At 38.2% G+C, this 14370-nt stretch overlaps 1 protein-coding gene across 1 annotated transcript; it reads left to right on the plus strand.

The window, feature by feature from the left end:
- Positions 1-7120: 7120 nt before the first annotated feature.
- tmem184c (transmembrane protein 184C) lies at positions 7121-14227 on the plus strand. Its single transcript, XM_042484874.1, has 10 exons — positions 7121-7703; positions 8670-8800; positions 8895-8931; positions 9094-9299; positions 10157-10231; positions 10335-10428; positions 10624-10736; positions 10892-10991; positions 11787-11958; positions 12041-14227. The coding sequence occupies exons 1-10, from the start codon at positions 7587-7589 to the stop codon at positions 12349-12351; spliced, it is 1356 nt and encodes a 451-aa protein (XP_042340808.1). The 5' UTR covers positions 7121-7586; the 3' UTR covers positions 12352-14227.
- The last annotated feature ends 143 nt before the right edge of the window (positions 14228-14370 follow it).

Raw genomic sequence — 14370 nt, forward strand, 5'->3', positions numbered from 1 at the left:
GGATGGCTGAGGGGGCCCCTTCTGTTTTTCATCTGCGTCTGTGAGAAAGAGGCGTCTGGGAGTGATTTGAAGCACACTGTGACCTGCTTGGCAACTGAGCCCTCAGGGTTGCTAATGTCAGCAGAGAGGATGTGAACAGTTTGGACTGTGGGAATTTGATACACAAAACTCACTTCTCATCTGTGTTGCCAAAAGAGGATTGAGAAAAGCAAAGTTTGTCCATTACTTGTCCGGGCTTTAATTGTATATTAACTTGTGCGACAGAAATGTATATATTACATGAATAAATCATGTATAATGCTCATAAATAATCTGAAATTGCTTAAAAAAGTTTCAGTCTTGCTTAACATTCATACATTTCAAGTAAGGTGTCTTTTGACTGTTCATTATCTACAAGTCGGGTGGGGGGGGCAATCAACTTTAAATGGTCATATTTTGTACTATTTTAAATGCCATCTGAACCCAAAAACCTAAAGGTAGGTCTAAAAAGCATGTCTTCTTGAAAAATCGCCATAATCAAACCATTTACCATAGACAGAAACTGTGAAAACAGACATTATCCTCAGATTTTCACATTTACCAAAGCCTTTGAAAACATCACACATGACAAATGCTTCAATCAGCATCACTTGTGTCGTTGAAAATGTCACCAAAAACAGAACGTTTCCACTAACCAGCACTTTCAAAAAATATAAAATTTTGTATGCATGAAAAAGGCTTTTATTTTATTTTTTTAATCAGCTGTAACTTTGCTGACGGCAGTTCACTTAATGGCCTCAGAAAGACGTGTCCCTAAAAACAAGGATTTTCTAAAAGTTACATACAGAAATTTTAAGAAATGCGCTGTTTGTTTTGGAGATAACTCCCATCATGCTGTTTGCTTTTTGCATTGGCTCCATACATTTGGTGTGAATGTACAAAAATATGGTTATCTATGGTAAAGGGAGCGTTCCCCCAGTCACTTGGGGAGGTTCAATGAAAAACAGGACTATTTGTAGCTCCAGCAAGGGTCATGACAAAAAGAAAAAAAATAGGTCATACCCCTTCTTACTTAAATAAAGAACAGTCCCTTAATGGAACGAGCTTTTCCCATTGAATAAAGCACTAGCTGTATCGAGACTGAGTCTGTGGCAACTACCCATAATTCTGTGTCTACCACAAGTCTCATTAATGCAAGATTACTATACCTCTCGAAAAGAGACAGCTACCAGAACAGTTTGATCCCATACACACAGCTGAAAAACACCCAAGACCAACAGAGCGTCGCAGCAGCCGTGGCTTTATCGGATGTTGGTCCAGTTATTTATTTCAGCGGGTTGGTGATAAGTCCCAGCCAGATCATAAACTTTATGAAACTGGTCCATATTCCTCATATGAAATCATGCCACATTCAGGTTCCAGTACGCCTGAAGAAATACAGGAATGCTCAACACTTTGGTTGCTACACAACATTTCACGGTTTAATGAATCAGAAAATTAAGAGGAACTAATATTTACGATGAAACTTATCAGAACAAATTTGTGCTTTTGTGGGAAGTGTGAGAGAGAAATGTGAGAGAGGGAGAGCGACGGAGAGTGAAACAGAGCGGTTTGGAATTTGGTGGGAACCTTGTTTCTTGCCAGCGGTGAATTGAATAAAGCTCAAAAACAAATAATAAAGGATCTCAAAGGTCCAAAGTGCCTCTCCATGCAGAGCTTATTAAGATTTGGTTGTTATACAGTAAACATGTTCAGACCAATTAATGTGCATGACATAGACAATAGAAAGCTACTTTACAAGGAATTCTCTGATAGGAAATAAAAGAAAGCATGATTTTCACTACTAAACGTTTTATTAGTTATTTATTCTCTCTTTCTTCTCATTCTTATACTATGATAACTGTGAATATGCTCTCATTTAGCTTTAAAATATACTTTTCTTTTCCTTTTTAATAAACTAAACTTAAAATACATGCTTTTAGTTTTGATCTTGCATACATTTTAGGTCTTTACTTTGTTTACAATGCACAGTGGACAGTGCAAGCAGCAGTTTTTTTTCCTGTTTCTAATTAAAGAATTATAATATACAATTCACAGAAATGCTCACAATTTGCTTGCCACAAAACCACGTAATCCATAATTACAGAATCAGTTATAACTGCATCGAATCAACTGAAAGAAGTCAAAGGAGTCATCCAAAATGAAATAGATAAGTCACTTGGTAGTATCTAAAGAAGAAAAATGTGTCTCAGAGTTGCTTAATTTCTTAAAATTCAATTCTTCACAATCTTCATAAAGATAATGACCCTGGAACAAACTCCAGGGGCCCCAAAAGCTCCATGTTTACTGTGTGTTACCAGGTTTCTGTTAAATGTACTGAAACTTTGTTTGGAAATATGCAGCACTAAACATAGACTTACATTAACTCACATGATACAACCCAGTCACCAGGAAAAAAAAAAAAGTTACCATTGCACATTCCTGCAAACCAAGGATACGTTACACTTGGGGGGCACAATCCCTGCTAGAAAAAATGGAAACTTACTGCTACAAAACATCCATATTTGGTGCCTTAAAAGAAGCTAGAAACACAGCAATGACTATATCACAACTGTTTTTGTTGTTTGTTGGTCTCAAACAGTGGTCCTGTCCTCAGGACCTGCTCTTTAGGCCTCGTCTTTAAAGAAGGTCCATTGGTGAAAATCTGCTTGAAAGACCTTGATTTTCATAGCCTGCTCTCACATTGTACACTGCTATCTGTTCACAACAAATTATTCAGAACAAATCTGAACTGGCTGATAAGATCTGTAATATCACTAGACTAGGGAATGAATGAATGAGAGTAAGCAGCATGAGTGTTGTATTACTAAAGGTAGGACAACAACAGGTAAAAAGCTAAAACCATGTGAGGGAAGAGGGGATTTCAACAGGCCGTCATGCATGGGGCACATCAAGCCTTCAGATTCAGACACTGCAGACAGGAAAAACTGAGCAGCAAACGATGCAGGCACACAGAGGGCCCAGCAGCTCCTATTTGGCCTGAGGCCTCCAAGCTGCTTAATCCGGCCATGAGGCTCCCGATATTCTAAAATTTTGTTATTGTCAACAAACCCCAGAAAAAGACCAAAACCTGACAGGTCACAAATGTACTTTCAAAAGGCTAAATAATATCCTATTAATTTTAGTCAAACAGAATTAACCCTCTGAGGCCTTAGCACAGTGGCTGGCTTTCTTTCAAAAACATGGGAACAAAAGGCAATGAGCAACTTTACAAGAAATGTCCCAATTAGGAGGAAAATTACCTGAAATTAGAAAAAAAAAAAAAAAAAAGAAGTAGTGGAACAAAAACCGAAAATGTCTTTAAAAAATGTAATTATAATAATTATAAATATAGTTTTCTTGATATTTTTAGGTCATTTTCTTGTCATATTTTAATAATCTAGTAAACCTTTATTTTTCAAAGGTTTACTACTTGTGAATGGCATCTAAATGCTGTACAAGAAAACTGATTTTGATCCAGGCTTTTAAGGGTTAAACAATGTACATTTTGTGGACTATTTTCATGCCCAGATTTGGCATCCTGGTGTGTATTTGAAGCAGCAGGACAGTATGTGTTATTGACTCAAAATAAGCTACAGTGCCTTATATTACAGTGTGTAATGTGGGAATGTGTGGCTCGTTGATTTATATTTAATAATTTCTGGACAACAATGGAGGTCTATGCGCAGAAGAATAAATCGGGCTTTGGAAGTCCTTGAAGAAAGTCAGAGCTACAGTTGTTGTTTTTAAATAAATGGCTGCTCATGCTGTATGAGCTTCTTTGACGTCATCCTACTTTACTTATGTTGTTGTTCAGGAACAGATGAACTGAAGTGAACACCCTCAGTGAGCCTGAACATTTCCTGACACAAAGGCCTATGGCAGACGTATTAAGATAAATAAGTAATTGTTGAACAATTGCAGACTTGTGTATTCCTCTGACAAAGGAGGTGCACTTTGGCTGATACATTTTATCTCAGGAATCAGACAGTGTGTCTCCTCCTTTGTTGTGCATTGATTATTATTATTCCTCAGACCTATCCATTCTGCTCATCCCGTCTATGTGTGTTTCCTGGAAGGCATGCACGGTACGACGCACTTCACCCTACAGTTATGGCTACGACTCAATGAGACATAATGGACGCCACATCCTTTATGCTAAAATATGTCTTGGGTCTGATCAAACACAGCATATGTTTATCTACCCTGCCCTTACATGGCTGTACCCTGTATGCCACTTTGCATGGCAATCCCTCCAAGCTATCCACCATGGCACTCGCTCACACAACTTGTGGCAAAGACTATTTCTAATTCATAAAAGCCAAAAGGAGCAATTCAAAATTCATGAACAATCTGTCCTGCTACAACCAGTGATTTCTGTGACTGTGGGGCAGTGGAGACAAGGAGTAACAGAAAGGAAAGTTCTGCCTCCCCTCATTTTACAGGAAGACACACAGACACAAATAAACTCAAGCATGTGCACATACACGTGCACACTAGAGCAAAAGATAAGAAGGAGGTTCTGTTGGATAATTACTTTGTTAATGCAGGATTTAGATAAAACAAAAACTTTAAGATATACCTTAAACAAAAACAAGGCACATTGCTAATAGAGTTCTGCATTTATGAGCTAAATGCTTTTCTTAAGGGAGTGAATGATTAATGTTTTTTTTTCTCCAAAAGCAGTAAATCTTACTGTTTTCTCCATTTTATCTAAAAAATAATTTAAATGTCTTGTCATAACTTTTAAATAGATTTAACTAACTTAATTTTATAATCAGGGATGGAAAAAAATGTGTGTAAAATATAGATGCTGTGCTTTATTAAAAAGGATTTTTTTTCAAATTACAAAAATAAGCCTACATAATGTAATAAATTATACGTTTATTATCATATTACTTATTTGGCTCTCGGTTTTGGATATGGATATGCACCGTGTTGTCTGCCTATAATAGGCCTTTCTCACTGACAACATTTTGATATTTCACAGTAGGAATATTACAAATGATAACATATTGCGTATGTTTACTCATGCCTTACATAAGCAATACCACACAAGAGGGACTGCTGTTGTACTGTAGGCCTACATCATCACAGCTGTGTCATAGGTCGCAGTTCTCTTGTTTTTAATAACTGTAACATCACTCATGATTTTACCCTTAAATATGTTATTTTTTATAATGATACAAGTAACAACTATTTGAACTACGTTGTTACAATTTTTATTTTAATGGGGAAATTCTTTATTCATAATCAAAAATTTTAAGGCTCACACCCCTCTGTCTTTTCTTGATTGATTTCAACTGAAAGCTTTCTTATCTTGCTCTTTGGCAACAGATTTTGAGAGTATCAAAAAAAACTTTTTTGTGTTGGCTAGGTCTACATGTTACTGCAGACCAACTGTAGCTTATTGTTGTATATTGTCATATGGATATTGTGTGTCCCTCAAGTGCTGAGGCCAGTAGGAAGACTCCTCACCTGCTCATAACTGCGGTCTCTGCGGCCTTTAGCTGCCTCACCCAGCTGCGGAAACTGTGGCTCCTGTCGCCATTGAGGGGGGAGGACAGGTCAACCTTAGAGTCCCTGCCTGACCAGCAGCTGTCAAACATCCCCGCTATGAATGTAAAAGGCTCCTCTTCTCCGCCTCACAGGTTCATACGTAGTTTTACACCGTCTTGACGCAACTCGCGGGGGTTAGCCAGCTAGCTAAATTGAGGCAGCTAAGCTAAAAACAACAGCAGGCTAATGGCTCCACCCCGAAAAGCCCTCACAGCCTAACTGACAACTAATAAAACAATAAACGGGACGGAAGACGGTGTGACAGCTCCAAGAGTAACAGTGGCCACTTTATTTTCACTTCACTAAAACTCCCACACATGCAGGAGCCCCCAAAATAGTGGAAGTTCCCCCCAGTACTTTTTTTCCTATCATATGGCAACTCAAGAGGGACACGCAGGGGGCGTCTGGTGCCTCAGTGGATAAAAGCAGGCACACATATATGAAGACATTGTCCATGCTGCAGCGGCCGTGGGTTCGAATCCAGCTCGCGGCCCTTTGCTGTATGTCGTCCCCCCTTCATACTATCCCTCTGTCCTTTCTAATAAAGGCAACAATGCCAACAAAATAATCTAAACGGAAAAAAAGAAGAAAAGAAAAAGGGACACACAGTAGGCCTCCAGGACAGTCTGTTACACTACTATATATATATATATTTATATATATATGATCTATGATATGAGCACTCATGGAATACCCCCGACCAGTAAGAGTGCTTGGTTAGGTCTAACTGCTGCGCAATGGGACACTTTAATAGGATGAAACCATCATTAATGTTATTAGTAACACCTGTTCTTTCCTACAATAACAAGATACATTGTCTGTGTTGGAGAAGGAAGACAATGTTGACACGCTTTTACTAATACTTGTACAGCAGGTTGTATTGCACTTGCACAAATTCCACACATTGCCGTGTGTACTTGTTATGACATTATGTTTAGCGTACCTTCAAACCATACATACTGACATTAAATACAGTCCGTGAAAAAAATCGGTCCGTAAGTGCTGATATTACATACATGTAACTACTCTGGGTGGTTTCGAATTAGACAGACTAATTTACATGTCAGACATGATAGTTTAAGATGCACATTTTTCTGAAAATGTGTGCCACCTCAGCGATGATGTACCGAACTAACAAATTACTTACAAATGGAAACAGCTGTAACATATCAATTACATTAAGCCCAAATAAGGAGTCGTTTTTTTTACAAGGTCTGGATAGCCAAATGATCTGTTATATTCTTTTTACTTGTTTTCCGTAATTGTTTATATTGGTGCGAATAAATAAAATAAATAAGATAGTAAATAAAATGACCGGTCTGAGTCTACCGGAATAGGTTTTAGGTCTGCTGGTGTAATTGTTAAACATTGCCATCTGCTGGCGAAAGCATAGATCACGTGATCAATGAGAATGCAGGCCAACCAAACTAGCCATAAGTAACGTCAGACTGCAAGCTCTTTTTATTGATTGGCTGATTATCTCAATTCCACCAATCAGATTCAAGATCATAGGCGGGACTACATCTGAGGCAAACAGCAGGAAGTACACCCTCAACAACAGTTACTTTTTCGGAAACTTTTGACCAGCGCAAACCTCCTAAAAATACAGTAAATTGTTTTTTCGTGTAAACAGCCGATGGACATATCAGTGCGGAGTTTTGGCGCGTCGCGGCAGACATTGTGACACTTTCAACGGTCCAGACTGTATCATCTGCTTTGTTTGTTTACATGGTGAAAAAGCTGACAAGCTAACGTTAGCAACCTAGCTTGGCATAACCGAGTCATATGAGCTGATAATTATCCTCAAGCTTTGTCCTCATGAATGAAACTTAACATTAGCGAAGGAGCCAAACGTACCTGTGCATTAGTGGAGGGTTGTGTCGGATCGCAGTGTGCCGGTGAAAGTGTAACAATGCGGAGCTAACGTTAAATATGTCTAGCGTCTGTTAAATTGTTTTGTCACTGTACCTGCGGTGGTTTTAAAGGCCCGACAGCGTCTTCATGTCAAGATGCCTTGTTCCTGCGGGAACTGGAGAAGATGGATCAGGCCGCTGGTTGTTGTTTTGTATATTTTGCTGCTGTTAGTCGTCCTGCCCCTGTGTATCTGGGAGCTGCAGAAGGCAGGGGTCAGTTCAAATGATCGATGGATCTGATTGACATATTGCTTATTTTGATTCTGAGAGCTCTGTTGGTTTAACACAGTGGTGAAATGTAACTGAGCACATTTTGTACTCTACTTAAATGCAATCTTAGTCACTTGTACTTTACTTAACTGACGTTATATTAGTTTATATTCATTGCTTATTTATGCTATACTCCTGCATTTCCATGGTTAACTTATTAATCCATTGCATTTATTTTACTGTAGTAGTCACTGATGACGTTTATTGAGTCATACAAAGCATGTGATAGACTTTTTAGATGTGTTAAATATCTCTCACTGCAGAGCATTTCCTTATTACTAGTCATTTTAGTCTGAAGTTGTGTATCATGTTCGTAAGTGAGAAAAAAGCTTTTTTTTAAAAAAAATAATTCTACAAAATCCACTTGTTTCAAGTGTTTCCTACCCTGTAAAGTTGTTTATTCAAAATAATCTTGCAAACTGATTGTCTTGAAAAGGAAAGTAAATATAACTTTATGTTTACTTTATATCTAATTGTGAAGTTAACTTAAAATTTCCCGATATGTGCTTCATTTTGTAAAGTTGTTGCGACTCAAAAATGACATATGAATACACCAATATGACTGACTAATTTGCAACCATCAGAATACAGATATAAAGCAAAGTAAACTTAGTTTACTGAAGTTGCTAAAACTCAGAAAGATTGATTTGATTAAACTTGTCATTTAAGTTGCAACAACGTAACACAGTTAAGTAAATATGACTACATTTTAAAATAAAATTTTAAAAAATAGATATAATGTAAACATACATTAAGAATGATTAACTTGCATTTCTCAAGACAATCAGATAACTAGACTTTTTTTTTAGTTAAGTCAGATACATTCTGGAGAGCCAAATTTCCTAGGCTTAAATGCATCACTATATTACATTTTAACTGTGTTGACTGTTTCTTTCTATGTAATGACAGGTTGGCGTTCATAATAAAGCATGGTTCATCGCTGGGATATTTGTCTTCATGACCATACCTATATCATTATGGGGCATCCTCCAGCATCTGGTTCACTACACTCAGCCAGAGCTTCAGAAACCTATCATCAGGTAAAGATGTCAGCAAACGTGTCATCCATGATAGCCGTCTTAAACTGCTTTTTAATTGTTTGTGTCTTGTTATTTGTTTGTGGGTTTTTTTTAGGATATTATGGATGGTCCCAATCTACAGCTTGGACAGTGTGAGTTGCAAATTATTAAAAGCCATTGTGCAATACATACTGTATGCACAGATATCATTTATATATGTATATACAGCAGAAATTTGGCTGTATAATTGAAAATTTTAAAACTATATATCCTCATGTTCCATGCAATTCTGCTCTCTTTTTTTTATCTTTCAGTGGATTGCATTAAAATACCCCGGTATAGCAATTTATGTGGACACATGCAGAGAGTGCTACGAGGCCTATGTCATCTATAACTTCATGACCTTCTTGCTGAACTACCTGGAGAATCAGTACCCCAGCCTGGTGTCAATGCTGGAGGCCCAGGAGCAGCAGAAACACCTACCCCCTCTTTGCTGCTGCCCGCCCTGGCCAATGGGAGAGTATGTTCAATGTAGAATTTTTTACAGGGAGGACTTTTATGCATGCAATCCATGTGGGATCACAGGCTCAGCTTACTGTGTGGCAGCCTACACACCGTACAGCTACACAAATTCTTTTGAGTTCCTTGAAGATGTTTCACCTTATCTAAGAGGCTTCCTCAGTTCTAACAGACTGGTTAGGGGTTGGTACTCTAAATACTTTGAGCAAAACATGTCAGCTTACACATTTCATAACTACTTTCTTGAATTCCCCATAATTAGAGATCTATCTGATTTTTCAATAATATATATATAGTATTTTTATTCTCAGTGTTCTTGCGTAAATGAAGGCATGCAACATTATCCCCCTGATATTGTTTGATTTCATGGAGAGATGTTTACAGTTTTGAAAAAAGGAACAATGAAAGTCACTTAAAGATATTAAGGCACATGATGTTTCTTGAACTTTTTTTTTTTTTTCAAGCATTGACAATTTGAGATAAAAGCGTTGTAGTAAACAAATCAAAGACAGTCACCAGCTTCATATTAGCCTCAGTCAGGCAACATCTGTAATTGATTAAAATGCCTGTGTGTGGTTAATTTTGTCCAGAGCTTTTTTTTCTTTTCCTACTGAGCAGTCAGTTTGCTCTTCAAAACTGAAGGAGAGCAAATTAATTAACATTTACCTGTTGGTCTGCGGCATCAGTGTCATCCATTAACCTTGTATTTTAGACTACATCCCTGTTATTACTTTAATGCATTTTGCATTGTTAGTGCTTGCTTTTAAAATCAATAGATTTTTGTGATATGGGCAAACCAGATGTTGTAATATCTAACTAACATAATTCTAATTCAAATCATACATTTTCATTTTGCAGGGTTTTGCTGTTGAGATGCAAACTGGGAGTGTTGCAGTACACAGTTGTAAGACCCGTCACAACAGTGATTGCCTTGTAAGTAAGCTTTGCTCGTCATGCACTTAATTTTGTTCGATGATACTAATCACAGCTTTATGGTCACTATTTTTGTCGGTCTTTTTCTTCTTCTGCTACATAGGATCTGTCAGCTGTGTAACGTGTATGATGAAGGTAACTTTAGTTCCAAAAATGCGTGGACGTACCTGGTCATCTTCAACAATATGTCACAGCTGGTAATGCTGCTACCATTTGTTTTTTTTGTTTGTTTGTTTTTTGTTTAATGAGTCGAGATGTAATTTGTCTAAAGTAGTGACTGTATCATACAGTAGGGCCTGGGAGCATATTAAGAGATGGCATAGCTGTAAGGAAAAATTACAAGCAGCCTGTTTCGAACTGGATTTCTCTCTGTCTGTCTTCTCTTGATCTAGTTTGCCATGTACTGCCTGGTGCTGTTCTACAGGGCTCTGAGAGAGGAGCTGAGTCCAATCAAACCTGTTGGCAAATTCCTTTGTGTCAAAATGGTGGTGTTTGTCTCTTTCTGGTAATTCTCAGTGTTTTCAAATGAAATGGCATGACATGGACATTTCTAAAAACTTGTTTTGAGCTTGATTGTATGTAGTGTACAGTCTCTTGATCTAAATGGCATCAGATTGTGTGGTGGCTGCTGACAGTAGTTATTTTTTCTTCCTCTTCTAGGCAAGCTGTGTTCATTGCTTTGCTGGTGAAAGTGGGTATTATCTCAGAAACACGTACATGGGACTGGAACAGTGTGGAGGCTGTAGCAACTGGCTTACAGGTAAGTTTATCTAGGTAAAGGCCCAGACACACCAAACCAACATCGAATAACTGGTGATGATGAAGGCCAGCTGTCACGTCCCTTCAGGTCGCCTGGGTCTCGGCCAAAAACATTGCACTTAGACACACCGCAAAGACTATAACCGATGGGCAACCAGCACATATGTTATGTACCAGTGTGAGTAGAAATAACTCCATAGCAGCAGGCGGCAGTATTTTGTATTTGTCATCCAAAAACAGAAAGGGGTCTGGGGGCCGACAAGAAGGATTCAAGAGGCTAGTTAGCCAGTTAGCATTTTAACAACACAACCCAATGCAACCCAAACAAGAACAAATTATATTACTGTGCGCTGGTGAACAATAGCACAAGCCATTATGAACTGTTTGAGCTAAAGACCTCATAGGCAAACAAACAATCTTATATAACAAATTTGTTTCAATCTCATGCCATCTTGACTTAAGCAGTTTTTACTTTCCTTACTTTCCTCATCAGTTCAACATGCTAAATCAGCCCAAAAAAGCTGACACGGGCTGACTAGTGCCAACAGTGCTGGGCACTCAAAAACTAGGGCCACAGATGCTCAGCAATGGCCACGACGTTGTCCGACAGCCAACTGCTAGCTTTGTGTCGGAGGGCCCTAAAAAAATATCATAAATGTGTTTAATTTGATCTAAGTGTCAGCATATTTCATATATATTATATATAACTATATAGCTCTCTAAGTTGTTGTATCTGATACATCTTCACTTTTTATCGGTGTGAAACACAACCAACCAACTGTCCTGTTTCCCTCAGGATTTTATCATCTGTGTGGAGATGTTTCTGGCTGCCATTGCCCATCACTTCAGCTTCACCTACAAGCCTTACATCCAGGAGGCTGAGGAGGTTTCATGCTTTGACTCCTTCATGGCAATGTGGGACATCTCTGATGTCAGAGCAGACATTTCTGAACAAGTCCGAAATGTTGGTAGGTGACTTCTGACTGCTGGAGTGATTGCACAGTTGTGCATTATAAGTATCCGGTTCTGACTTTATGTTTGCTTTTGCAGGGAGGACAGTCATGGGTCGTCCAAGGAAGTCGTACTTTGGCGAGGCGCAGAATGATGGTGAGCGATCTGGCTTGCTCTCTTCAGCCTCCCAAGATGCCATCTCAGAGGCGGTACCCAACGCCGTATCACCCAAAGGTCAATACGAGGGCCTGGGCAGAACCCCAACACCGCACTCCCTGTCAGCCCCCGCCGGGCTCAGCTCGGCCCCGTGGGATGAAGGATATGAGGCTGGTGCTGAAGAAACACAGGAAGAAGAAAGGACCAACCAAACCAAAGAAGTGACAGAGGCAGATCTCATCGTGATCACTTAGCCAACAGACTACAGCAGACATGGTTGGGCAGGACCCAATTATAGCCTTGCCATTTTCCTTCAGACATTACTGGACTGATGAAACATTAAATAAGCTGTTTGAAAGGCACATCAACCAAGTGATAGTACACGTTTGCCAACAAATGCAAAACCAGACGGACCTCTCTGCCAGTGACAGCTCCAAGAATGTTCAGTGAAGTTGTGGCCCTGAATGACTTTAGATAACGTGCATTTTATGCCGTTTTGTTATAGTTAGGAGTTATGTGGCTCGTGGTCCTCTGCCAAAATGGGTTTAATTATGATTGGAAAGTCGTTCGGTTGGTTTTAACGTGCATCCCAAAGAGCACACTAGTTTCTTGAGATGAGACGCCACATAACGCCTCCTGAAGTCTGAGTGAAGTTTCCATGTGTGTCCTTTCCTGTTATTACGCACTATTTCTGGTGTCGTCTTAGTCATAACATGATTTCAGATATGACAGATTATAAAGAGAAATATGCAATTTTAAAATACAAATGTTTTCTTTGCTTTATAATGTAGTTTATAGTGATCTTTTTTTAAGATTATTTTTGGGGCTTTTTTTGCCTTTATTGACAGGATGGCTGAAGATAGACAGTTAACATGGTAGAGAGAGAGGAAATGACATAAAGCAAAGGGCAGTGGGCCGGAATCAAACCCAGGCTGCTGCAAAGGCCTCACCCTTCATGGGGCACACACTACCTGGTAGACTAGAGGTTGTTTGGATTGAAACAATTTTAAATCAAAATATGATATTGAAGCACATTACATTTCCAGAAGCATCTTTAGGTATTTTTTTTAACTGTTAAAGATGTGTGAAAAGAGCTGACGCAACAAAGGTTTTGGGATGCGCAGGTAAATGTATTATTATTAACACTAAACTGTTTCAGTGGAGACTTTAAATTGAGGAGAGTGCTAAAAGTTGTGTCCTGACTTTGTGACACCACTACAAAATCAACATGAAAGGTTCAGTGTGTAGAATTTAGAGCAGCTATTAGCAAAAATGGAATTTAATATTCATAACTATGATTTTATTAGTTTAATATCACCTGAAAATAAGAATCGTTGTGTTTGCGTTACCTTAGAATGAGCCATTTATGTCCTCAGACGTAGTCCACCTGTTGTTTCTACAGTAGCCCAGAAAGAGAGGGTCATTTGCATTGTTCCCTGTAGTTCTCTTACATGCTTGGCATAAGTTTCAGTTTTACAACCTCACTAAATCCTACACACTAGACCTTTAATACAATGTATTTCCAAGGGATATGGCAGATACTACAAGTACAAACAAGTATTAAAATAACAAACTCAATTCAGTCAGTTGCAATCAGCACATTCTAGTAAATTTATATCAATGCTTTCATTCATACAGCTCACTCGAAATATCTGGGTTGAATAGAAATTTATTCATTAGTCTTCTCAGATGCCTTTTTCTATGTGCCGTTGATCTAGTGTATTCACCACATCAATTTAGCTTTTATATTGCAGAATTAGTTTAATTTAATGAGGTGTTTTCCATCATTTTTAGACTTTAAGATGAAGTTACTTTGCAGCTATTGTACTTAAGCCATTTACTTTTTCCCACAGATTTTCTGGGCTCTTTTGTCATCGTGACTTACTTGGATTCGTGCAGGGATATTGACATGTTCAATGTACAGTGTAGGATATCAGTTTGTGTCAGAAAAAAAACATTAAACGTATTAAATCACAAGCATAATCTGTATCATATTGAGATAGAGAATGTTGCATTGCCTTACATGATTTTATTTTATTTTTTTAAATAAGACTGAGCTGATGTTAATGGTTCCACATTTTAATTGAATTCCATCTCTGACAGTCTCTTCAATAAATCAGATTAATAACATTTTCTGATTTCCTTTGTTCTTGCATTTATTTAAAAATGTCACATTTATTGTTGGAGTTTTTTTTTATGTTACAGACAAACATCTTTACAAAAACAACTGCATCCATTATCTAGGGACAGCTATATTTGTATTATATACTTAC

Source organism: Plectropomus leopardus, chromosome 4 (genome assembly GCF_008729295.1).
Source record: "Plectropomus leopardus isolate mb chromosome 4, YSFRI_Pleo_2.0, whole genome shotgun sequence".
Classification (NCBI taxonomy): Eukaryota; Metazoa; Chordata; class Actinopteri; order Perciformes; family Serranidae; genus Plectropomus; species Plectropomus leopardus.